General features: G+C 51.9%; 1 protein-coding gene across 1 annotated transcript; it reads left to right on the plus strand.

The window, feature by feature from the left end:
• The first annotated feature begins 606 nt into the window (after nucleotides 1-606).
• On the plus strand, nucleotides 607-24763 carry HSPB8 (heat shock protein family B (small) member 8). The gene is made up of 4 exons (XM_053279187.1): nucleotides 607-678; nucleotides 10553-11238; nucleotides 16986-17049; nucleotides 22061-24763. The coding sequence occupies exons 2-4, from the start codon at nucleotides 10842-10844 to the stop codon at nucleotides 22218-22220; spliced, it is 621 nt and encodes a 206-aa protein (XP_053135162.1). The 5' UTR covers nucleotides 607-678; nucleotides 10553-10841; the 3' UTR covers nucleotides 22221-24763.
• The last annotated feature ends 1630 nt before the right edge of the window (nucleotides 24764-26393 follow it).

Genomic DNA, 26393 nt, shown 5'->3' on the forward strand with positions numbered 1-26393 from the left:
TGAGCACCATGAGAGTCTCCCGAGCAATGCCGGGGGGGGGGGGCAGAAGATGGACAGGCCGCCCGGCCTGCACTTCCGCTTGCAAAACCCCTATAAAGAAGCCAACCACCACAAAAGGGGCCTCTTCCTGGCAGTGCCCCCCATTGCGCATGCCATCAGAAAGGGATCTGCACATCTGGAGGGATCGAGGCCGACGTGGGCTGCATCACTGCAAGACCTGGGAGCCCGCAGAGGTCTCCATTGACCCCAAGTGGGGCTCCCAGGTGACGAACTGTTTACTGGGCTTGGCATGGGCGGAATTAGGACGAGGCAAGGGGAGGCAGTTGACTGGGGGCCCCACGGCCTGGAGGCCCCCCCCCCCGAGACGCCCCACATGACTCCCCATCATTGCCCCCTGCCCTGCCCCAAGACCCCTCAGTCCCTTGCCCTATTTGCCCTTTCTCCTGCTTGTCCTCCTGGCTGGCAGGCTAAGCAGCCAATCAGCAGCTAGGAGCTCCTCCTCTCCCCACCCCTCAGCTGATTGGTGGGTGGGTGGGTGCGTGGGGCTTCCAGGAGTAGGCCTCACTGAAGCCTGAGCTCGAGTAGGCCGGCCGGCCCCAAGCCAGCCTGGAAGGAAGGAGGAAGAGGCAGCCAGAGTGGCCCCCCAGGCCCCTGCAGCACCAGCCCAGCCCTTGCCAGGTAGGACGTGGATTCCTCCCTTTGGGTTCTCCCCCTCCCCCCCAGATATATAGGGCCCTGCTTGCCATGGGGCTTTGGGGGGGGGGGGGAGACTGAGAAGTCTCTGGATATTTCATTTAAAGCCGCTTGGAAAACGGGCTGCCTTTAAACAGCAACGCAACTGTCTAAAGAGGCCCTATAAGTGGCTCATTTCCTGGCTGAACATGACAGAAACTTCTGGAACAAACAATATTATGCACTTTTATTATTATTATTATTTCTTGTTTACACAGTCAGGCAGGTGTTATTGGCTGGTTTGTTTTACCCAGACATCGAGTCCTTCCCAAGGACCTGGGATGGCTGGATTTTATCGTCAATACTGTTGGTTATTATAGATATCGTCGCAAAATATGGGCTGTTCCCAGTAAAGCTGCTTTTTGTAATTGCCTGATGGTGATTTCTGTGGCCCCGATGGTGCTGAGGTGCTCTTCAAGGTCTTTGGGAACTGCACCCAGGGCGCCAATGACCACTGGGATTATTTGGGTCTTTTTCTGCCACAGCCTTTCAATTACAATTTGTAGATCTTTGTGTTTTGTGATTTTTTTCTATTTCTTTTTCTTCTATTCTGCTATCCCCTGGTATTGCTGTGTCGATTATTTTGACTTGTTTTTCTTTCTTCTTGACTACAGTTATATCAGGTGTATTGTGTGGCAGATGTTTGTCTGTTTGTAGTCGGAAGTCCCATAATATTTTTGCATCTTCATTTTCTACCACTTTTTCAATTTTATGGTCCCACCAATTTTTGGCTACAGGTGATGTGAATTCTGCTTCGTCCAGGGTCCACCTTTTGCCAATCAAACAGACTCAGTGGGAATCAATTAGAGGCATTTTATTGCACTGCAGTTGCAACAGGTAGTCAGAGGGCTTTATGCTCTCTAACTGATTACAAATTGGTTATAGGTGCATCTTACATTTATACAAACAATCTGAATGATGCTGATACCCTAGACATAGTATACGTGGCAACAAAATGGTGGACTAAGTATCTAGTACGCATGCGAATGATTCATTGTTCATCTGGTGATCACCCCTTATTTGGTTACATCCTGTTTTCTTAACTGTCAGCAAAAGAACAATGAGAATCCTGTGAGAACCAAGTTTCATAGATACAATTTAGTAGAGAGAGATAATGACGTTAATCATGTGAGGCTGTGATGTCCCTGAGCTGGGCTGGGGTTACTTTAAGTCAAACTGAGGTTTTCTAAGTAAAATGGAGTTACTTTGGTTTTCTAAAACACATCACAGGTAGCTTGTATTTTTTGCAGATGTTCCAGTGTATCATCCCTGCTACCTTGTCATGCTTTTGTTTGTAGTCAGTCTGTGCGATCTTTTTACAACAGCTGATTAGGTGGTCCACGGTTTCACCTGCTTCTTTACAAAGGTGGCATTTGCTGTTTGTTGTTGACTTTTTGACTTTTGCTCTTATTGCATTTGTTCTTAGTGCCTGTTCTTGTGCAGCCAGTATCAAACCCTCTGTTTCTTTCTTTAAGTTGCCATTCTTAAGCCATTGCCAGGTCTTGGTGATGTCTGATTTTCCACTTATATTGTGTAAATATTGACCATGCAGGGGCTTATTTCTCCATTTTTCTGCTTGGTTCTTGACTTGTTCTTTCTTGTAGGCCTGCTTTCTTTCATTGGTGTTGAATAGTTTCTCGTTCTTGACCATTTGAAGCGCATCTTCTTCACTGTCTTTGATATATTCTTCAAGGCCTCTTTTCTCCTCCTCCTACTGTTTGATGGACTTGCAGCATTCCTCTTCCACCTGAGCTGCAAGGGAGGTGTAGCCTATCTACATCACTGCGGGGGTGCAGAGCATTATTATTATTATTATTATTATTATTATTATTATTATTAAATATTATATTTATTTATTCATTCATGCCTGCATTGATTGATAAATGCACTTCTGTTCAAGTTGTTCTGCAACCCAGAAGGGTCTGAGTGAGGACTGTGAAGCCAAGCCTGTGTGTGGTGCTTTGATTGGATTTTATCTTATTGTTCTTGTGCATGAACTGCTGCTCCCCCCCAATAACTCACAGGGGCGACGTCAGGGTCCGCCTGGCCCCCCTGTGCATGCAGCACCTCCACAATTCCCGAGGAGGAGAGGTGTCTCGAAGGGCTCTCAGAGCCCCCCCTGTGACAAACCGCCTGGAATCCAGCTTGACTGAAGTGGTTCAGGATCCTGAGAGGACCGACAAGGCTCGCCCTGCAGGGCTGACAGTCTCCTGGGCTCCTCTGCAGCAGCGAGGGGCCCGGTTTCCTCATGAGTGTTTCTAGCGGGTGCGAGGCATGAAACGTGGCACAGATAGAGAGCAGTCCGTGTCTCTCACTCTGTCTTGTGGAGTGTGCGTGTGTGTCGTCAGGGAAATGTGTTTCCAGGCAGCATGCTTGTTTTGAAATCTCCGACTTAAATCCTTGGGGTGTGTGGAGGCCCTGGACTTGGAGGGGCTGGGGGCCCTTTTTAAAACCTCGTCGCTGGGCCCACTCCAACCTTGCTGTGCTCCTGTGGCTTGGGCCAAGCTTCAGCCACAGCGGAGTCCTCTGCACAGTCTCCCTGGCACCGTGCAGACAACCGTGCCCATTAGGCAGTGCTGTGCTGTGCCCAGTGTCACACTGGGGGGGGGGGCGCCCTCTGGAGCCTTTCCCAGGGTTTTCCCCACTGAGTGCTTAAGAGAGGGCTCCCAGCCCGGAGGGAAGTGCAGGACTGGGCGGAGGTCAGCACAGTGGCCAGCGTCCACGGGCATAGCTAGGGGAGAGGGGGCCCCTGTTTGCCCCTCTCCCCAGCAGACCCTCCAGGAGAGAATGAAGGAAATAGAGAGGGATGGAACTGGGGGGGCCCCTCAGGAGCAGCCCCCCCGGGTTCTTTGGACCCATCTGCTCAATTATAGCGACACCCCTGCCTGCAAGGTATTTTGCCAGAGTGGCCCCTGCTTGGAAAATACTAGTGAAGAAGAAGGAAGGGAGAAGGAGAAGCAGAAGAAGATGACCACTGCAATAAGGTCCGGATAGATAATAGTAAGCGAAAGCCCATTCATCTAAGATGCTCTGCTTTTTAAGAACCAGCCACTACAGCAGCCAAGTGGGGGGGGGGGGACACCATGGCTCTGTTGTGGTTTTTGGCAACTGGCTCAGAGGGAAACCGCCCCCCCCCCCTTGCCCGCCTCCAGGCTCTTTCCTTTCCTTGGGCTGGTTTTGTTGTCTGGTGCTGGCCGGCCCTGCTAGCAGCATCCCTCAGGCCATCCCTGCTGCAGCCTCAGGGGGGCCCGTGCAGTTCCCTGGGTCACCATCAGCTGTGGGTGAGCCGCAGGCCTTTGGAGAGAGCAGGGCTTCAGCCGCAGCATCTCCCGGAGGCTGGTGGCCTCGGCCCCTGCTGGCTCCTTGCCTTGCTCCACCCCTGCCCACTGAGAACACGGCTGCTCTCGCTGGCTGGCTGGCTGCCGGGGAACGCCAAGGAGGACCCTGCTGGGAACAGCTCCCTCTTTGCACTGCTGAGCGGCCGGAGAAGCAGGACTCTCTGCCCGCCTGACTCTGCGAGCGCTGCTGCTGCTGCCGCCGCCACCCACCATCCCTGGGTTGGAAGCAAATGCCCTGCGGTGCCCTTTGCTGGCTGGACATCCTCTGAACCCTCCTGCATTGTGGGTAAGAGATGGCTGACGTGCCCACCCCAGGTGGGGAGGGGGTGGGCTTCCTGGCCGGCTCATTCTCCCTCACCGGGCCGGTGAGAGCCGCTCGCTCGTTCCAGGAGAAGCAGCCAGGCCAGGATGATGCAGCAAAAGCTGGAGGCTGGAGTTGCCAAGCCGAGCCTCGGCCTCCTGGGAGACTGGAATGGCCTCTCTCCACGCTTCGCGCCAGATGCACGTCTGTTGCCCAAGCTGCCCCGAAGGTCCCCACCGTGAGAGCCCCGTGAGAGCCACTAGCGTGGTGTAAGGGAAGGATCACGATGAGGGAGGCCATTCTGCACAGGAGGAGCCCCCCCCCGCTTAGCTCTATGCAGGCCCCCCCCCCGCCTTGCTGGCAGTCTTGCTGGCAATCTTTGTGTCCTTTGTGCAGTTCACCGGATACCTTGTCGGTGCTGCGCTCCCAGCACTGAAAAAACGTTGCTGCTTCTACGGTGATCAGCAGCAGGCGAGGCCTTTGCTGGTATAAAGACCACCGACCTCTTGCGGTTATTGGGGCAGGGAAACCAACCCTCCTTGATCCCCATCCATTTGACGAAACGATAAGCCACCTCAGGGCGCAGCAGGGAAGTAACTTGCCTAGCGAGCAAGAGCTTGCCGGTTCAAATCCCCGCTGGTATGTTTCCCAGACTGTGGGAAGCACCTCTGTCGGGTGGCAGCGATCTAGGAAGATGCTGAAAGGCGTCATCGTCTCATACTGCGCGGGAGGAGGCCATGGTCAGCCCCTCCTGTATGCTGCCAAAGACAACCACAGGGCTTTTCTGTGGGCGCCAGGAGTCGACACCGACTCGACAGCACAACTACTTTACTTTAAGCACTACTTTTACTTTTACTTTTAAAAAATCTTTTCTGTAACTCTGAGCACAACTTCTACTTGAAATGAAATGAGATGGTTATAGTAAGTCCAGTGGGAGATGCTTTAAATGTATAAGGTGCTCGGTCCAATCTCTGCCACCCCCTCCAGGTTGGAGGATTCTGGGGAAAGGCCCGGGAGCATGGCTGGCACCCTACGTAGCAGCAGCAGCAGCGTCTCCCCATGGGGGTCTCTCCCAGCCCTAGGGCTGGACCTGGGGCCTTCTGCATGCAAGCACGCAGATGCCCTCCCACTGAGCTGCGGGCCCCATCCCGCAAGAAAAGCCCCCTTCTGAGCATGCTCAGAGTGCTTCCCCCACACTACTGATCAATTACAGCCAGCTCCAGCTGTCCCCATCTTTCACATGCGTTCCCTTTCACCATCCAAGGCTGTGAGTAATTCCTTCAGATATGTATATGTGCTCAGCTGGGGTTTCTTTGAGGACTGGTTGGGTGGGGGGGGGGGCGCGTGTGTCTCAGCCAGCCTGGCACCTACCAAGGCTGGGCTGAACCAGTTCTTGCTCTGCTCCTGCCCGAAGGACCGGGGTGGGTGTGTCTCCCCTGCACCACAGGGGTGGCCCAGTTGAGGCTCTGCAGCTAGTGCTGAATGACAACTCCCATCATCCCCGGCCAAAATCAGTTGCAGCTCCGGATGATGGGAGTTGTAGTCCAGCACGGGCTGGAGACCCTCAGTTTGGCCAGCCCTGCTATACAGGCACAGTCTTTCCTCGGCACGGCAAAACTGTGTGGCAAGATGGCGGTTAAGGGAAGTCCTGGCTGGAGCACGATTTGGGAGGAAAGATCCAGGATGCCTCGCAAAGCGCCTCAGGCCTGCTTTGGATCAGGGCCGACTTGCTAGCGACTGAGCAGCAGGAAAGTGCAGACACCTTGCAAAGGAGAGCCGCCGGCTGAGTCATCCCAGCTGGTCAGCCTCCTCTCTACCCAGGGTAGTAGACCACGCCAGGACGTGAGTGTGAGAGGCTTGTGTGCCTCATGGAGCCCATGGTGGCTTTCCCCACCAGGATCTCAGCTGTATCCATTTCCCCAGCCGTGGTGCTGATTTGGAAGCCAAGAGAAGGGCTTGCTGGTTCTGTTAAGGCTGAGCACTGCACACAAGGCTCTCGTGTGTAGGGATGAGGATGGGCAGACACGGGCCGAAGAGACAAACTGCACGCCAGTCTGCAGGTTTGGGTTCTAGAGGCCTGGCAGAAAGGCTGAAACCCAAACAGGTGGGACCCTCACACTAACAAAGATCTCAGGAAGCATCCGTGAGATCTCCCCAAAGAAGCACAGAGCAAGCTGTCTATCAGAGGCAAGTCCCAGCAAGCAGGCCCTGTCTTTGCGGTGGGTGAGCCGGGGAGTCACCCAGGACACCCACCTGAAGGGGACACCAAGCAGAGCTATTTGTTGACTGCACTGTCTGCACTGAGCTGATTGATTGATTAAGTGTCGTCAAGTCGGTGTCGACTCTTAGCGACCACATAGAGAGATCGATTCTCTCCAGGATGATCTGTCTCCAACTTGGCCTTGAAGGTCTCTCAGTGCTGCATTCATGGCTATCATAATTGAGTCCATCCACCTTGCTGCTGGTCATCCTCTTCTTCTCTTTCCTTCAACTTTTCCCAGCATAACGGACTTCTCAAGGGAGCTGGGTCTTCGTATAATGTGTCCGAAAGTAGGATAGTTTGAGCCTGGTCATTTGTGCCTCGAGTGAAAATTCTGGACTGATTTGTTCTATGATCCATTTGATTGTTTTGCCTCTCTGCACTGAGCTAGAGAGGCAAAAAAGCAGAACCAGGAAGGAGCTTCCTCTGCCTAAATTCCCTCACATGGGTGTGTGTGTGTGTGTGTTTGTGTGTGTGAGACAGAGACAGAGAGCACTCTATGCTAGAAAAATTATTATTTATTTCTCATATTTATATACCACCTGATATGTACATCTCTAGGTGTTGTACACAATTTAAAACACAACGGATATAAAACAGAGTTTAAAATAACACAATTTCACGGAATAAAATGTTATTGCATCCAAGCCACTTGGGTCCTGACCCCTCCCCCCCATCAGTACCTCCATCTTATTTGGATTCAACTTTGGTTTGTTATCCCACATCCAGCCCATTACCACCTCCAGTCAGGCATTTAGGGAAGTCATGCCATTTCCTGATGAGGTTGGTATGGAGAAATAGATCTCCATAGGGCATCAGCATATTAATGACACCCTGCACCAAATCTCCTGATGATCTCTCCCAGCGGTTTCTATCATGTAGATGTTAAAGAGCATTGGCGACAGTATGGAGCCTTGTGGAACTCCATACTTTAATTCTCGTTTTGCAAGGCAGCAGTCTCCAAGCAACACCGTCTGGAATCTGCAAGAGAGGTAGGAACAGAACCACTGCAAGACTGTGCCACCCAATCCCACCTGCTTCAGGCGGCCAAGAAGCAGTGTTCCCTCTAAGGCGTGTACACGTGTGTGCGCTCACGAGTTTTTGGACGTCCGCTCAGTTAATTTTAGATCCCGCTCCAGTTGAATCAGGAAGGCCCCACTCCGAATGCACATGATGTGCACACACTGCTTTGATACTGCCGGCCAGAACAAAACTCATTCTGCACATAGCAGAAAAAAATTAGCGAGAACACTGCCCAGAAGGATAACATGGTTGATGGTATCTAAAGCCGCCGAGTGATCCAAAAGGATCAGCAGAGTCACACTCCCTCTGTTGATAGCCCATTGGAGATCATCCATCAGGCCGACTAAGGCAATCTCAACCCCCATAGACTGCTTGAACGCTGGTTTGAAATGGGTCTAGATACTCTGCATCATCCAAAGCTGCCTGGGTGGGTGAGTTGCCTCTAGAGCAGGAGTGCACAGCTCAAATGTGGACCAGAAACAACCATGACAATGTATGCTGGGGCCAAAGTCAATTTTCAGTGGCACAGAGCCCAGGAGAAGCTGCCGCTCTGGCCCTCTGCATGATCTGCCACCCTCACTTAGCCGGCGAGTAAGCTAAAACCTGCCCATCTTGAAAACCTGCTTAATTATCCTGCACTGGATAGCAAACATGGTGTAATTTAACCACATTTTAATAACTGTTGCTGCATTACATCATCTTTGATGATGCCTGCCCTGTGCCTTGGGCTGGCTGTAACCCAAGATAGGCATCCCTGGCACCTCACACAAATGGAGTCTTTTCCATGCCCTGTATAATTAGCTTCTGGAACTCTCTGCTACAGCATGTGGTGATGGATACTGACCTAAATGCATTGCAAGGCGACATTAGCTACGTTTATGGAAGATCAGTTTATCAACGGCTGTTTGCCATGATGGCTGCCTAGGAATCCCCACCTTCCATAGAAACACAGGAAGCTGCCTTCCACCGAGCCAGACCCTTGGTCCATGCTCTAGCTCAGTCTTGTCTACCCAGACTGACAGCGGCTTCTCTGGGGTTGCAGGCAGGCCTGTCTTGGAGATGCTGCCAGGGAGGGAACTGGGAACCTTCTGCATGCAAGGAGGCAGATCCTGTTCCAAGGAGCTATGGCCTCACCCCCTAAGTGTGGTTGTGACCTGTGCCTGTCCTGCTGCCCCCTGCCCCCAGCCCCCCTCCTTGTGCCCACGCTTGAGGTGACTGCCTCTCCCCTGGGGAGATGGGAAGGAGCCTAGAGGTGTCACCTTGTGAGTGCAGCCCCTTCATGGAAGGCAAAGATGCCGGTTGCTTGGCCTGGGGGCCCAGGAGAGCGATTGGAGAGGGAGGGGCCCGCGAGAAGAGGGCGGACCAGCAAGGAGCCGATGGGGCCGGAGGAGTGAGCAGGATCCAGTCCAGAGAAGAGTGGAGCAGAGAGAGAGTCCAGCCCAAGGCTCACCGAGGGCCCAGTCAAGGGCAGAGGGGGAGAAAGAGGAAGGCTGGGAGAACCGTGAACATGCTTGGACACTCACCTCCTTCTGCTGTGTGGGTTAAAGATTAACCCTAAAATCACACAGTTCCCTCCCCTCTTTCCCTCTACCTTTGTTGAACAAACCTGAGCTCTGGTTAACTGTGAGCCACCTCATGGCGCAGCGGGGAAATGACTTGCCTAGCGAGCCAGAGGTTGCCAGTTCGAATCCCTGCTGGTCTGTTTCCCAGACTAGGGGAAACCCCTCTATCGGGCAGCAGCGATACAGGAAGGTGCTGAAAGGCATCATCATCTCACACTGTGCGGGAGGAGGCCATGGTCCACCCCTCCTGCACTCTACCAAAGACAAGCACAGGGCTTCTCTGGGGGTGCCAGGGGCCGACACCGACTCCACGGCACCACTTTCCCTTTCCCCGGTTAACTGTCTTCAACAAGCAGCCCACTTGGAAACAGAGAAGGGTGGGGTCGCGGGGCTCCCTCCCCTTCCCCTCACTCCCCCCTCCCACACCTAACTGAGCTTGGACGCCAGGCCCACCCACAACCAGGGAGTTGCTGAGAGGGAGGGGAGGGCTCCATCCTGGCCGCTTCCATCTGGGAACTGCTGCCTGCGGAGCAGGGCGCCCCAGCAGGCGCTTGCTGTGCCCAGGCCAGAGGCAACCACCTCCCCTGCCACATGGAAGGGCCGCCCTGTGTCATGAGGCTGGGGGTGAGCGGCAGGCAGTGATCCTGGGGGTGGAGAGGCGCAAACAGGGATCCTGGTTTTCATCCGTAGGAAGCTATGCAGAGCGGTGTAGGACGCAGGAGCGGGGCCTCGGGGGAAAGCTGGCCACCTCACGCTTCTGCCACCGCCCGCCTTCTGGGTTCTTTGTCCTCCTTCTGTGCTATTCAGAGGGCCCCCCCCCCCGGCTTGCACAGGGAGAGGCGGGCCTGACACCCTCTCCTAATAATAGCCCGCTTGCCTGAGGCAGGGAGGGGGAAGGGAGGGTCAGGCTGCCTAAACTTGGCTCGCTCTCTGGGCATGCCTATACCGCTGGGATGAGGTCAGCTGCTGTAGCCCGGATTCTCCAAGGGTGTCTCATCCTCTCCAAAAATACGGCTTGCAGAACAGGATTGCAACACCCCCAGACCTCACACACACACATATAAGGGGCAGGCAGCTGCCGGGAACTCCGGAGAACTTTCTCGGCTCTGAGCAGGAAAGTTTATCTAGGCTCCCGCTTGGGATCAGGGAGGCGAGAGGAGCCGTCAGGTGCATTTTTCATCTGGCCGCCGCAGCAGAAGTTTCTTCCTCTCCTCCCTGGAATCCAAGCCGTCAAGAGCTCTCCTGTCTACTCCGGCTGATTTCTTCTTTTAGGGGGTTTGGCTGGGGTTTCCCCCGCCTGCAGACTGAACTTTCAAGCTGTGCTTTATTGATTCAGATCGGAGAAACAATCGAGGGACTTTGCGGTCTGCAGGAGGAGGAGAGAAGCAGTGCTCATTGGGGAGCTGGACCTTGCTCTGGCGCGCTCCTGCTTCTGGGGTGTTGCTCGCGGAGCGTTTGTGGTGAAGTGGACAAGTCGCTCCTGAGCATTCTCTGAGTGGCCTTTTTAGAGACGGGTCTAGGAAAGGCTGCTTGGAAGACTTACAGGGCCATTGGAGACAGCAGCTGGCTGGCTCTGTTTTCTGTCTTCTTCAGATTTTGCCGCCGGCTCCAGTTCTCGGAAGAAAATGGCAGACAGCCAGGTCCCCTTTACGTGCCATTTCCCTGGCCGCTACCGCAGCCTCCGCGACCCTTTCCGAGAGTCCACCTTGTCTTCTCGCCTTTTGGACGATGACTTTGGGATGTCCCCCTTTTCCGGAGACCTCACTGCAGACTGGCCGGATTGGGCCCGCTCTCGGCTGACCACGGGGTGGCCAGGCCCGCTGAGGTCGGGGGCGGCCCGCTCCGCTGGCCTTTCCCCACCAGGATACGACTCCAGGTTTGGGGGGTACATGGAAGGGGGGCCCTTTGCGGGGGGCCCTTCGTCTTTCTCCGGAGAGCCCTGGAAAGTGTGTGTCAACGTCCAGAGCTTCAAGCCCGAGGAACTGATGGTGAAGACCAAGGATGGCTATGTAGAAGTGTCGGGTGAGTGGCGGGAAATCCGGGGGTGCCATGCCAGGGTGATGCTGAGGAGGCCAGTTGCATGCCATGCCAAAGCCTGCTCTTATGTCTATATAAAAATATACGAGGAGGGGAGGCCCATCATTGACCGGGCAAAGGCATCACAGGCACAGGGAATTCTAACAAATGAAATGCGTCATAGGATAGTTTAATGTGTTTGCAGAAGGGAAGTCAAAGAAGAGTTTGAAAACCTCAGACATTCATTTTATTGAATAATGATCATTCATGGCAAATTTGGATCCTAGTCCATTTGGATCTGGGGAAGTTCTTCCTCTTTTTGAAGGCAGAGCAGTGATGACCACCAAGTGCTGTCAAATGGCCCCATCCTCTTTCTCTGTCTTAAGCAAGCATCCAGATGATACCACGGCTATCAGGAATATTAAAACAAGATCCCGGACCACCATTCCTGTTCTTCTCCCTGCTTTGCCTGAGGCGGAGGCTGGCTCCTGTTTCTCAGTTTCTCATTTGAGGTGGTTGTAAAACACATTTGTCTCTGATCTGCCCATCCTCCAGGCAGGGGAGGATGCAGAAGCAGCAGTAGGGCCCAGCAAGCTTTGCATCTGGGATTAAGTTCTGCATCCCTGAGAGTCCTGGGCGAGATGGGCTGAAAAACAGACCAGCACCAAAACCCCAATAAAATAAAAACGCCTCCCGCATGTGGGAGATGAGGATAGCCACTGAAATCCCTGGCAGCTCCACCCCCGCAAAAAGGCAAAACATTAAAGCTGGATATTAGTAGCATCATGCCAGCTATGAACATGGAACTTTACCCAAGGGTGGGGGGAGTATAGGTCCCTGCCCCAATGGGCTTACAATCTAGAAATAGACAGAATGGTGACAGCAAAGGAAGATACATTGATTTTGGCTTAATAGGATTGGGGTTCGTAGCCAGGGTTCCCCAAATGTTCTTGGACTACAGTTCCCATGATCCCCAGTCTTAAGCCCTTAGGGCTGGATGTGATGGTGGCCCAACAATATCTGGAGAACCAAGACTAGGAATCTTGCAGTTGGGGTATCTGGGGGTAGGGCGGTTATGCCCCAAACTCTTTTTGTCGTCCATAAAAAGCATCCAAACTGAGCTGCATGTGGATCAGAACGTGCCTCTCCTGTGGCTGTTGTTAGCCTGGGGGGGGCATGGACCCCTGCCATCTGCTTCAGTGGGAGCTTTCTTTCCCAGGGCAAGTAACAAGGGGCAGGTGGGGAGGGGAGTTGCAATCTGACCAGTACCAGGGAAAGGAGAGCAAAGAGTTAACCTCCCCCATGGCCCAGTCAGTCCCACGATCTGGCTCCTGTTTAAGGCATTAAAAAAATAAGCCCAATCATGCGTTTAGAGCCGGGGAGCACAACCCAAATAACCCAGTAGGCCGGAACCCCCCGTGGCTTAGTGTGGGGGGGTGGGGCAAGGTCAACGTTCAGCACATTCATGATTACATTGACATTAATCATTAAATATAAAGCAAAGCCTTGAAAATACGAATGCACAGAATTACTGGTTACCCGCAGCATGTGAGAAGAGGAGGCTGCAAGCGATCCTCCTTCCTTCCAGCCTTTTGGCCACTTTCAAAGCTTGCAAAGGTTAACTTTGAAGGGGGCTCACCCTCACCAGGACCATGGGGCAAAGCAACATTTTGCACCTCACAAAACTTTGGGCCATCCCTGGGGCCAGGAAAAAAGTCCCCGCGGGCCAGATCTTACGTTATGCAGGCCTGGTTTAGAGTAACATCCCATGGAGTCCCACCAGCCTGGTTTCTGTGAGAATTCTGCTACAGAATCATGGTTGCCGCAGATTCTCTCCAGGTTTGCTAAGCCCCATATTTTGGGGCCTGGGACGGCAGCCATTTTTCAGCAGGGTGGATTGGCCTCAGCTGCTCTTAGAGGCATCTGCAAATGGTGACACACTACACTTAAGAGATTTAATCTTTGGGCGAGGCCTTTTGCTCCACTCCAGCCGTGTATCGTATGCAAGCGTCGGCTTAACCTTGTCGCTGCTGGATTAGCCGTGTGCGGCTGTTTCACTGGGTTGCATCAGGCTCACTTTCTAATGGAGTGGCTGCTTTTCAGGGGCAACAATTCCAAGGCAGGATCCAGACTGCTAGTTATGCCTAAGCAGCATGGCTGAAGTAAATTTGGCAAAATACTGTGAGCATGTGCAGGAAATCTTTTTTTTTTTTTAAGAAAGAAAAAAGGCAAGGCCCAGTGCACCTGAGCATAGGCGAAGTGCTTTTTCTTTAAATAAGTGCTCCTCGCCTATTTGGAGTCTGACTGGGCCTGCTGTGAAATCTGGTGACCTTCTCTTTGCTCAGCCTGTCTGATAATGCCAGCCGTACTTCCAGAGCCGCAAGAGGGTATATTTCGTATTTCTGTTTCATATATTTGTCTACTGCCCCCAAATTTGTATCTCTGGGCAGTTTACAGCAAACACAACATAAAAACAACAACAACAATTAAAACATTAAAACAGTTTAAAAACACATTCAACTTAAAATCTAGTGAAGCGCTTGGGTGAGCACACGTGTTTTCAGCATCTTCTTACTGAGTTTGCTGGTTAGCCTGCAGTTCTGCCAGATGCACCCTGCAGAACTATGCCAGGGGATCAGCTTCCAGGATCCCTTTCTTAAGGGATCAAGATGCATGCAGCAACATAACATCCACGTAACATCCTCTGATGTTCGAGGATGGGGATGGGGCCTTCGCTCAGTGGTAGAGTACTTCTTGGCATGAAGAAGACCCCAGCGTCACTCCTCAGAGGGCTTCTAGTAACCTGAATCTCCTTCAGAAGAGAGTGTTTGTGTTCACACACCAGCCTAACTGACCCCGAAGTCCCTTCAAGATCCTTGGACCCACTCCACACACAAACCGGGCTTTATGATGCAAATTCTAGCTTATCTCAACATATTTCCAGATTTTTAAAATGCTGGTTTTAAGCTACTTTTTCTGAAAATGATGACGTAGAATCATTAGCATGAGAAGAGGGATACTCTCTTTAGAAATGCAGTTGTAGCTCTTTAGAAAGCTCCCACCCCCATTGACTAGAAGGAAAACACAGAGGCATGCCATGTGAACTTGCATCAAAACAAAACCTGAGAGCAGAGAGGAGGGGCTGCTTCCCTCAATGCCTCGAGTGTAATTTGAAGTGGCTTCGCTCACCATTTACCCCGCAGCATGAAGCCACGTGTGAATAACTCTCAGGCAGGACTGGGAGAGACTCCTGCTTTAAACCTTGGAGAGTTACTGAGCTAGATAGACCAAGGTCTGACTAGTTTGTCTCTGAAGACAGCCATAGGCCTTGTTCCAGCAAAACGTTAGAAAGACAGTTTTGTAACTGGCAGTAAAACCACAGTATGGGGGAAACAACTCAGAGCGGATGCCAGAAACCACAGGGGAAGAAGAGAGCAACAATAACAGATGAGTTAGGACAGTAAAAGGGAACTGGCCATGCCGCCCCCCCCCCCCCCAGGAGGGAAATGCTCAAGAGGCAGGGTCAGTTGCTAGGAAAGGAAGTGCTGGAGAGTAGGTTTTTGAAATCTAGGTAGGGATGTGTGAACCGGCTCGTAATCAAGCCGGTCCGAAGTTGAGCCGGTTCGGTTCAAAGACTCGACCTCGAGCCAAACGGGACGCGGTTCGGTTTGAGCTCAAACTGAACCGGGCTTGGCTGGTTCGGACCGGCTCGATGCCCTACCGGTGAGGATTCCACTTTCCCTGTGAAGGGGTGGGGAGCTCCCCTAAGTGGAGGGAAGAGCAAAAAGTACTTGCGACTCATGGTAGCCGTGGGTGGGAGGGTGGTGGCAGCTCAGCCCAACCCCACTGGCCTCCCCCTGAGTCTCCAGGGCTGGCTGCGGTCCAGTCCGGGCCTTCTCCTGCCCGTTTCAGGCCTCTGTGCAGGCGTGGAGACCATTGAGAGACCTGTGCACGGGCCATTTGTGTGACCGCACAAATACGTGCAAAGCTCCCCCAAACTGGAAGTAAACCACTAAGGCGGGGGTCCTCAAGCATGGGTACCAAGATGTTGTTGGACTACAATGCCCATCACACAGTGGCCAGTGGCCGAAGAACCTTTGCCCGAGAGCCCTGAAAACCGGCTCTAAGGCTCGAGGCCTGGCCCACATGTCGCCCTAGACCCAAAGCTGCTTGGGGCCCCTCCTCTCAGAGAAGCCGATGGCCTGTCTTCTCCATAGCCCGCCGGAGCGCCGCCCGAAAGGTTTGCGCCCACAATCCTCCACACGAACAGGCGTTCCTTCAGCTGTTTCTCCAGAGCCATATCTGGAAGGCCTCCGTTCTTGCTTGCTGCCAGCAGCTGGCGGGGAGCGACAGGGGACCTGCCTGTCTGCTGTGAGTCTCTTCTTGCTGCGGAATGCCATTCCGTGCAGATTTTCTGGGTGTTGATCATGCCGCGGCGGATAGCAGCTGTTCCTCGAGCCTCAGTCTGCGGGACAGGAACCCCTTTTGCAAGGCACACACAACAGACGCTGGGCTGCGTTCAGCGGCTTGGCCCAAAGAGACATTCAGAGTGGCTGTGGGTTGACTAAAAGGATATGTAGCCTCCCTTTCTATCTGACATTTGATATTCAAGGCAACAAAATCAGGCAGGGTTTGATTTGATAAACATGTGCCTTCCCCAAATAAACAGAGGAAGTGAAAGGCCAGTCAATAGCACCTCTCAGAATCAGGAGGTACTTTGGTTTCCCCTTTGTGTTCCACCCTTTCTTCATGGCGGCAGTAGCGCCTTATCCCATTTTGTTCTTGCCACCGCCCTATGAGGTAGGATAAACTGAGAGATAATGGGGTCATTCAGACAATCAGAAACTGTTCTACCTGGGTTTGGGAGCTGTGTGTGCTCCCAATTTTTGGTTGTGTGGAAGCAAGCTAAGAGGAAAACCTGGGTAGAAGTGTGTCACTTCTACTCAGGTTTTCCTCCTTGCTTCCACACAACCAAAAACTGGGAGTATACACAGCTCCCAAACCCAGGTGGAACACAGTTTTTGATTGTCTGAATGACCTCAGTAGATGAGCTCACACTAAATTGGGCAATTGAGTTGATGCCACACAGGTGCCAACCCTTGAAAACTGGGAATGAAAATCTGGTATCCGAGCAGAGCCCAACAGTAAAGTGGTGGGACCCAGTGATGACCCCCAAATGACCTGAGATTAACCTCTCCTCCCACCCACCTGAGGAAAAAAAGGAAGTTGGTGAAACAAGGCCATAAGGCGGTTCCCACGATCAGTGGGAGCCGCCTGGGGAAGTTTTGCGGGGAGAGCGGGCTTGGCCCACTCTCCCCACAGACGAGCAGACAGTGTTCTGGGCGGCCGCAACAGCCGCCCACACAACTGCTGGCTCCGTCACGGATCCGACCGGGGCTGGGGAGTTCGGGGGGCGCGCAGCCCCCAGAAGCTCCAGCATGCCCTGCGTGAGCACACAGGGCATGCTGGAGACACACACACACACACACACACACACCCCGAGCTGAGAGGCTGCTCTTCAGCCTCCCGGCTGGGGGTCTCCTCATGAGTAGCTGCGGAGCCGCGCTGCAGCAACTCACGAGCAGGAAAACCAGGTTTGCAGAGTGCTTGCGCCACAAACCTGGTTTAAGTGCTGGGCTACATAAGTGGGTGACCCGCTTAAGAACCACCGGGCTCTCAACCGAGCCTGGTGGTTCTCACGATGGGACGAAATCGGGCCAGCGTCTCATCCCCTCTTACTCTTTTCCTGGCAGGTAAGCATGAAGAGCAGCAGGAGGAAGGAGGAATCGTCTCCAAGAACTTTACCAAGAAAATCCAGTAAGTATTATCTGTTTTTAAAGCTTTGTTCTAGAGCAGGGCTTCTCAAACTTGGGTCCCCAGATGTTGGACTACAACTCCCATTGTCCCCTGCCACAATGGCAATCTGCCATGGGAGTTGTAGTCGACCATATCTGGCAACCTAGAGGTCTCCTGTGTCGTGGTGTGTATCTCTGCAGTTAACCCCTTGACATGCTCATCTGTGTGTGTGGTGAGGCCCGTCACGCACACAAAAGGAACATGTGGACACGGGTGAATGCAAGGAACGGGCGCATTGTCTACACTGAGTCATGCTGGCTCAGGCCTATCACCAGAGAGGGTTTTGTTTTATCAAATGCTATTAATGTGGGCTAAATGGGCCACTCTCCAGGTAGGTGACAAATGATGACTAGGAATCTGGAAACAGGCAATTTTGTCTCTGCAGCTGGCCCCAAAGTGCTGACGTGGTACTGAGGCCTGGAGTCACCCGGGAAAGTGACTCATTAGCGCACCTGTTGGCGTCTATTTTGGAACTTACGTCTCACGCTCTTGAGCGGTCATTGTTTTCTTTTAAGTGATAAGTCATACTCCAGAACATCCCCTGCCTTTTTAAAAATCCTGGAGATCACAGGGCTTCAAAAGTGGAAGAGAGAGAGAGCGTGGGGCGGGGGGGGGGGGGGAGAGGTGTGTGTGTGTGTGTGTGTGTGAGAGAGAGAGAGAGAGAGAGAGAGAGAGAGAGAGACTCCCCTGAGCAGAAGAGCAGGATCGAAGTTTGCTAAAGCACAGAGTCAGGCCAACCTCCAGCTTCCCTCTCCAAGGTGCCCTGGCCCAGGTTTGTTTGTTTTTCGTTTTCTGACCTGGAAAAATGGACCGCCCGGGTGACTAGCAGCTGAATAAAACCTAATGCAACACAGCTCACATCAAGATAACCCATGTTGGTTTGTGTCCTGAGGTGAATCTGGTCCACACAACGTTTGGAATCTAGGTTTAAAGTCAGTAACTGACATTAGAGTGAGCATGAGTTCACATGATCACTCTGTCAGTTACTGACTTTAAACCTAGATCCCAACCATTGTGTGGACCAGGCCTCTTTTTTGCAACCAGAAGGTTGGCTTTTTTGCAACACCTAGGGTAATAATGTCATTGCAAAAATTCAGCTCTCTACCTGGTCATAACGTTAGGAATGAAATCTGCCGGCGTGATAGTATCGCCTCACAAGTGAAAACATATAGCGATTAGCTAATATTTGCAATATTCCATGGGAAAAGACAGCATGCAGATTATCTGAGAGTGTTGATTAGACAGAATCTTGTTTGATTATCACCATTGATTTATATTATACCCTCTATAAATGATCATTGATGTGCATATTAGCTTCATATCCTTACATGGATTTCAAAGCACGTTACAATAGAAGACAGCAGGAGAACCGCAATTAATCAGTTTTAAAAAGTAGCTTCCACTGGGCTACGTGGACCATCTAGAGCAGCTTCACGCTTTCTCTGAACTTGTGTCCTGTTGTTTAGCCATATGCTTCTCAAACCTGGGCCTCCAGATGTTGGGGGGACTATGACTCTCGTCATCCCCAGCCACAATGGCCAACATCTGGGGACCCAGGTTTGAGGACCCTGCCTTATGCCACTGCACTAGAACTGGCTGCAGCACACACTCGACTTAACACTCCCCTATATCAACAGAAGCGGACCCAATGTTTAAAAAAAACCTGTGTTCCCTGACCGTGAGTGAAAACGGTCTTTCGCAATGGAGGCAAGAACAGAAGCCCTTTTGTCCCCATCATAATCCTCATTGCATTGGGTGTGATCCAGCTGCAAAGGTTATCTAAAGAGGAGAACTCAACTCAGGAGGATAGCAAAACAAAAAGAAAGGACAAGAAAGGGATACCCTGTCAAGGCTCCTGTCCAAAATACCACTGTGCGCACCTGTGGCTTCCAACATGAAGCAAATAAAAGCATTTTTTGTTTAAATTCACCAAACAATCCCACGTAATGGTAAGGTAGAAGCAAGGTTTACAAGAGTGGCGTTTCAGCGTCATTGCAGTGAGAATACAGAGGATAAACTGGCTTAAACTGAAGTATTCTGGTTAAACTGGTTTCTGGGCTAGGCCCAGACAACAGACCTGATGGTGCTAAGAATTCATGCATATCCTTTAACTGCTGAGCAAACAAGATAGCTGCAATTCTACAGTGTTTATGGCAGGCCTACACAACCTCTACCCTCCTGGGCGTTTTCCACACAGGGCTTTTAGCTCGCATCTCCCCTGGAATAGAGCGGGAGTATTCACATATTGGCCAGATTTACCCCCAAGTCCCTGCGAGCTATTGGGGAGCACCTCAAACACGATTCGGGTTTTTCATCCTGCGTTAAGAGTGCAGCCCGATTTATATCCGGGGTGTTGGGTTGATCCACTTTTTGCATTGGTCTTTTGGGGGCAACTTCAAACTCGCAGTAAAGCCTCACAATAAACTCGCGATAAAGCCTGCTGTGTGAGAAACGCCCTGCAGATTTTGGACTACAACTTCCATCACCCCTTACTATTGGCCACTGTGGCTGGGGATGATGGGATTTGTAATCCAACAACAGTTGGCCGAAGATGTGCTGAGTTGGGGGGTAGAAGTCTGAACTGTACTTTCTCAGACTGCAGATCTGCAGACTCTTCTTCCATACAAGACAACGTCCCAGCACATAGGAGGCTTGCCTGTCAGGGAGAAGACCAGTCCTTCAGGGCCCTCCTTCCTGAAGTGCTGCTTTTTTGGTAGAAAGGAGCATCCCGTCATTTGCACGCACACACACCCCCAGCTGCAATCTAAAGTGGTACAGCCCACCCTCACCCAGGCTGAGCGCCTCTGGCTTTCCAGAGCTGCCTGAAGAGCTCCTTATGTGGCTATGTGTCTTCAGCGCGAGATTTACGTGTGCTTAAGCTGCATCAAACCAGAAGAGCCTGCCAAGGCATTTGCACAGATTTATGCAAAGACCTTGCTGTAGCAAAGCTGGCATTACCAGACAAGGAGGCTGGCCTTGACTCACAGCAAGAAGCCTGCGTCCTGCCCAGGACCCCACCACCCAAATCCTCTTTCATTAAGAATGGGAGCAGGTTTGCTCCAGTTCTCAACCTTGGGTTCCCAGATATTGGACTACAAGTCCCATGATCTCCAGCCACAGTGGCCTCCAGTTTCTGACTCCCGGTTGCTTTAGAGCAGGGGTTCTCAAATGTGGGTCCCAGATGTAATTGCATTGCAACTCCCATCATCCCCAGCCACAGTAACCTGGGGGTGATGGGACATGTAGTCCAACAACATCTGGGGACCCAGGGTCAGGAATTCCTGTCTAGTTGAACCACTGGGTGAATTTTTATTTATTCCTTGACTGAAGCACAATTTTGTCCTGCCTGCCTAATCTGAAACTTCTCTTATGCTGAATGTATTGCTAGCTCTGTGTAATTCTGCATAGTCATACAAGGTGTATTTTGTTACTCTTCTTTCACATGATTAGTGCTGGTTATATATTCTTTATTAAGTGTTCTTTGTATAGAAAGGTAGAGATCTGTTTGACTTATGTTAATGTTGTAGAGAGAACTCAGTGTGCCCTGTTAGTCTTTAGTCTGAAACTGAACCAGTCATGGTACACACTTTGAAACCACGATCAAAATACAAATAAACATTCCAGCACATAAGAACTTACATCATCATAACCACTGCTGCAAGAGATCAAGGAAGGAGCTAGCAAAGGAAGAACTTTGCATACAAGCCAAAGGGCTCTTTCAACCCAAACAAACAGATGTGTGTTAGAGGCAACGAAACAGCATGAGAGACTAATTGTACTGCCTGCATGCTTTTTGTTATACAAGGAGGACTTTGATATTCACGGGAGTTCCATTCCACGGTACAGCAGTGGATATGGAAACCATGGATATTGAGGCATTGCGGCAATGGGGAATTGGGGGTTAGGTTCCCCGTCAGGGGAAAACATTAAAAAAAAACTATCGATTTTTGCAGGGGAAATGCAGAGGGAAGCTGCCTACCGTACTTAGCTGATCCTGCACTGTGCTCCAGAATGCCCCCCCGTTGGCCGAAAATCGTCTTTTCTTTCTTTCTTATGGAGCCATTTTGAGGCTCGTCTCTTACCCAACCGTGGATACACGTATCCGCAGATAACGAATCAGCAGATATCAAGGTCCTCCTGCATTTCCATAAGTAAAAGGCCCAGAGACCTCTTAGTTTTTTAAACTAATATATTGCCTCTCTGATGGGCATCTCTCTGCACAGAATATTGGCCAATAAAACAGAAAATTCCGGGATTATGGGAGATTCTTCAGGTGCAGCCACCTGTCTTGCCAAGGCATTGGCTCACTGTACTGATGTTTCACATATTTCATGGCAGCAAATGGAGGTTTGCAGCTCGATGGGGGGCCACGGCCAGTCCCAGTTCTCAGTGCCTGCATCTGGGTTACGCATGTGTTCCCCGTGTTGGCCATCTCCCTCTCTAGGGGTACACTGAAAACCGTTTTGGTCCGCTCTGGGGAAACGGTGGCTGGCCTCCAGACTGACAACGCACTTGCACAGCCAATTTGTACACGGGGCAGGGAAAACCACGTCCCTGCGTCAGATTTCCAAGTGGTGTCCTTGAGCCCTTGTGCAGATGTCCCCTTGGGCAGCGGAAGAGGTTTCCCAAGAGGTTGGCACGAAGATCTTTGTGCTAGTGCAACTCTGGTCGGGAATGCAACTCGCCACGCAGCACAACTCGCCACGCAGCACAACCTTGCTTGGTTCGTCTGGAGGTCAGCCAGAAATGGGTGCAGAGGCCTCTTTGTGGGGAATGTGCCCAAGATGGTTTAAATGCAATAAATAAATAAGTCTAGTTTTCCAGCAAGCATCACAACGATGCCTTCTGCAACTATCAATGGTCTCTCCAGAAGATAGGTTGGACGGGGTGGGGCGGGGGCAGGGGGAAGAGAGACGCATGGCATGGCACTAAAGGCGACTCACAAAATGTCCCATTTCCTGTCTTTTTCTAGACTTCCAGGGGAGGTGGACCCCAGCACAGTATTCGCGTCCTTATCACCCGAGGGCCTGCTGATCATCGAAGCGCCTCAGATACCCCCCTACTACCAATACGGAGACAGTAGCTATGGCAATGAACTGCCAATGGGCAACCAAGAAGCCACTTGTGCCTGAAGCTCTCCTTGCCGCCCCTTCCCTCCCCCACCCACTCCACCCCCTCTCTGCTCTCCAGCGGTGATCGCATCCAGCAAAGGCCCACCCACCAGATGCTGCACATGGTCTCCGTAGAGCCCCTCCATGTCTTCTCCTGCTGCTTCCCAATCTTCTAGTCCGCTCCGTGTGGCCATAAGAGGGGTGGCCAGCCGCCATCATGATCTCATGTCTGCTCACGTATGTATTCATAGCCCCAGGACCCTCCAGCTGTGACCTTGAGCCAGATCAGGGATGACGTCCAGGAAGGCTTGCAGACCCCCGAGACAGATACGAAGGAGAAACTCCTGGAAGACGAGGAGGAGGAGGAGGAAGACACATGGCTAGTTCCTGAGCCTGGGGCCAGTGAGCCACACCTGTAAGACGAGAGGCCTGGAAACCCTTCTGCAGCCACCCGCAAACACTCTAAGCCAGGCATGACCCCGCTATGGTTGGCCAACAACTCCCATCATCTCCTGCTAGATTTTTTTTTTTTTTTGATGATGATGATGATGGGAGCTGTAGTCCAATAATAGCTGGAGAGCCTCAGACTGAAAGCATGAATTGTCACCTTTGCTAAGCAGGGTCTGCCCTGGTTTGCATTTGGATGGGTGGCTACATGTGAGTGCTGGCTGCTGTAAGACAAAGGATCCCAATTTTCTGCATGCAAAAAGGTTCCCAGTTCCCTCCCTGGCAGCCTCTCCAAGAGAGGGCTGGGAGAGATTCCTGCCTGCAACCTCGGAGAAGCTGCTGCCAGTCTGTGTAGACGATCCTGAGCTAGATGGACCAAGGGTCTGACTCCGTATATGGCAGCTTCCTACGTTCCTATGAGTGGACTGGAATAGACATGCATCAGTCATGTCCAATGGAGCCCCAGAACAAAGCCGTTCTTTCAGATTTTTACATCCATGGTGGGAATACCACTTTGAACTCCCTTTCAACGGCCTTGAAATTCATGGAACTCCGAAAGATGCCGCAGGCAGGGGTGCGACCACAGGAGCTCCCTCGTCCTGTCAAGGATTCTCTATCGGGGCCTCTGAGGCTGCATTTGAGATCTAGCCTTCGTTGACAGAGCATCCTGCAGCAATCCTCACCGCTGGCCTTTGGCCTGGAGAGGCCAGTGCTGCCATTCAGTGTCATGGCGGGTGTTCCTGTGGTTACATTGCTGGTGGCAGACTCTGATATCTCGTTGCTTTGCCCCCCACCCCGCCCCACCCCGCCCAGTGCCTTGTTGGGAGGAGAGCTGGCTTTGCAGTAGCAAGCATGAATTGTCACCTTGGCTCAGCAGGGTCTGCATTGGTTTGCATTTGAATGGGTGACGACATGTGAGTGCCACCAAGATATTCCCCTTAGAGGATGGGGCCGCAACTCAGTGGAAGAGCAGCTGCTTGCATGCAGAAGTTCCCAGGTTCAGTCCCTGGCAGCCTCTCCAGATGGGGCTGGGAGAGACTGCTGCCTGAAACCGTGGAGAAGCCGCTGCCAGTCTGGGTAGACAATCCTGAGCTAGGTGCTCCAAGGGTCTGACTCAGTCTAAGGCAGCTTATACTGAGTTCCTCCCTAAACCCTTGGGCTCGTCTCGCCTCTTCCTTTTGCCTGTTGCTTCTCCTGCCTGGTTTGGCACTTCAGCTCCTGGCCCTGGCATTCGGGGGCTCCTCCTCGCCTGATGTGCCCAGCAGGAGGAACCTGGTCCTGTCCTTAGGAAACAACCCTGGCCTAGAAGGGGAAATCCGTTCGGGGAAATGGCGGTAGCAGGCAAATAGAATGCCTCCAAGTCCACACAGTACCAGGAATCCGATTCTCCAGAGGCCTGCTGCTTCCTTCCAGCCGCGTGGAATGGATCACGGCCCATGGATGGCTCCCCAGAAGGCCGGCCAGCCGATGACTGCTTTTGCACTAGAATGGTTTTGCTGCCCTGCAGTAGCTCATCCAAGTTTACAAATGCTTCTGGAGCTTCGGTGTTGAGCCACTGGAAAAGAACGAGAGCCTCTTTATCCGGGAGAGCAGCAGAATTCTTGGTCCTTGACAATCAGCTCTCTCCCCGTCACGGTGTTCTTCCCAGCCACAAGAGGCGTGCTGTCGTCAGCAGCGGTGGATGAGCCTGCTTAGTCTTATAGAAACTTGAATTGCAACACCCACCACCGTTATATAAACACACTCCCACACAAATCAACACCCTAAACAGCCCACGGCTTCATCAAGGTCTTACAGGCTCCCGTGTTGTTTATCTGTATATTGCGCGTATCAATCCTACTGGTCTTTGTGAAAGTCGTATGGTAGGAAATAGTTCCCATAGTCCCAGCCTCTGTTTTGCTGTTCCAGTTTCAAAACCAAAACTCTCCTGCTTCTTATAAAGTGTGAGCTTCCCATGAAAAGAAAAGTACGTGGTAGTAGATCGACAAACCACCGACAAACCAGGCATAGTAAAACATGCAACACCTGCAGCTGTTTCGACCTGTCTCCCTTCCTTCTTGTTTTCCAAACAAGATTTTTGCTTTTATTTTGAGAATAAACCGAAGCTGACGTTTTTAGCTATTTGTGTGTGTGTGTGTCTGTGCATCTTTTACTGCCCATTCCTCACTTCCTGAGCTGTGAACAGCTCTAGGGGCAGCAGTGCGACCCTGTTGTGTTCTCTTTGGAGGAGAGAATCCTGGAGAACAATCATGTCTTGGCAGTATTTGTCTTATTTGCAAACATACTCGTAGAGCACAAGTGGAGCTGAGCGCCTACAAGGAGGCAGATCCGCTCATCTGGCTGACATTCAGCACAAGGATGCCCTGGTGCGGCGTGAGAACAGCCTAACAGAACTTCCCAACTAAGTGCAGGGGGGAAGCAGCAATTTTGGACACCCTCCCCTTCCCCAGGAAGTCCTGTGTGCCACCTGAAAAATATGTCCCTGAGGGTTGCACAGCTCTCGGGAACACATCTCTGGCACAGAGGCTTTCTGAGGAAGGGGAGAGCATCTTGGATGGCTGAGGAAAAGAGAAATTCACAGAGGATAGATTGGGCAATGCTGTTATCCAAGATGGATAAACAGACTGATTCACAGAAGCAGTGAACTGTTAGCGGATGCCGGGGGGTGGGTTGCATTCATCCTCAGCCCCCTGAGCCTTCCTAAGTAATCTAGTTGGCTGCTATTGGAAACAAAGAGGACTGGATTAGAAGGGCATTCTGTCAGCCGTTCTTGTAGTTGCATCTCCCAGCCAACAACAGGCACCTTGATTTAAAGCTGTGACCCATGATAGATTTACTCTGTAAGGAAGCAGCCTGTCCTCTGGAAGTGTGGCTGAGGCAGGAAAGCTAATGGCCCTAATTTGCCCCCAAACGTAGTGTCTCAGAGAATCAGCCATCCTTTTCTTTCGGGCTCGTACAGAACACTGTCCAGGAGCCAACACAGCTCCTGTTGCTACATGCTTGCCAACAATTCAAGGTTGATGTTCCTAAAAGCTCCACGTGGTTCCCATGAGCCCAGGCGCTTTCCAGACGAGACTCTACAACGGGGTCAGGACATATCTTGGAAGTGTGCTTCCACACTTCCTACATTGTGACACCGCAGTCTTCACACTTCCAGTGCCGAATTTAATTGCTGCGATATAGAGCAAGGACGTCGTGTATCCGGCGTGAAAAAGTTGCTGTTTTCCCGGGTTGTTAGTTGCTGCGAGACTGCTGCTCCCCCTGCTGTTTACGTTTTGAATGCGACTTGCCTGAACGGAGGCATTTTGCTGCTGCTGAGTCTGGAAAGTGTCCCGGTGGCCTGACAGTAACACTACAATTACTACAGACAGATAAGTCTTTGCTGCTTCCCAGGAGATTTATAGCAGGGCCCTCAGATGTTGTCGGACTGCCCTCCCACCATGCCCTGGCACAATGGCCTTTTCAGCCACCATTTTCTTGCACTCTGCACTGGGAGTTCTTCCTGCGTTTTTGGTTCTGTGCCTGCAACACATGGCTAAATACCAGTTGTTGCTGTGACTGGCAGATGGAGCGGACTGGGTCCAGGTAGGGTGGCCATCCTGCAGGGGTGTTTTATCTGTGATGGCTTCAGAGCAGGAACCTATGGAGGTGTCCCACTTATCATAATCATCTCGAATCAAGACAGCCTGACGCCTCCGGTGCTCCCTCTTTTCTCAAGGCCCTGCATGGAATAGTTTCCTCACCCCT

Source organism: Hemicordylus capensis, chromosome 15, assembly GCF_027244095.1.
Source record: "Hemicordylus capensis ecotype Gifberg chromosome 15, rHemCap1.1.pri, whole genome shotgun sequence".
NCBI lineage: Eukaryota > Metazoa > Chordata > Lepidosauria > Squamata > Cordylidae > Hemicordylus > Hemicordylus capensis.

Bases quoted from the DNA above. Each gene is read 5' to 3' on its own strand.
- HSPB8 (XM_053279187.1), top strand. From the start codon at position 10,842: ATGGCAGACAGCCAGGTCCCCTTTACGTGCCATTTCCCTGGCCGCTAC. The intron at 11,239-16,985 runs GTGAGTGGCGGG...TTTTCCTGGCAG, and splicing joins TGGCTATGTAGAAGTGTCGG to GTAAGCATGAAGAGCAGCAG. The intron at 17,050-22,060 runs GTAAGTATTATC...GTCTTTTTCTAG, and splicing joins AACTTTACCAAGAAAATCCA to ACTTCCAGGGGAGGTGGACC.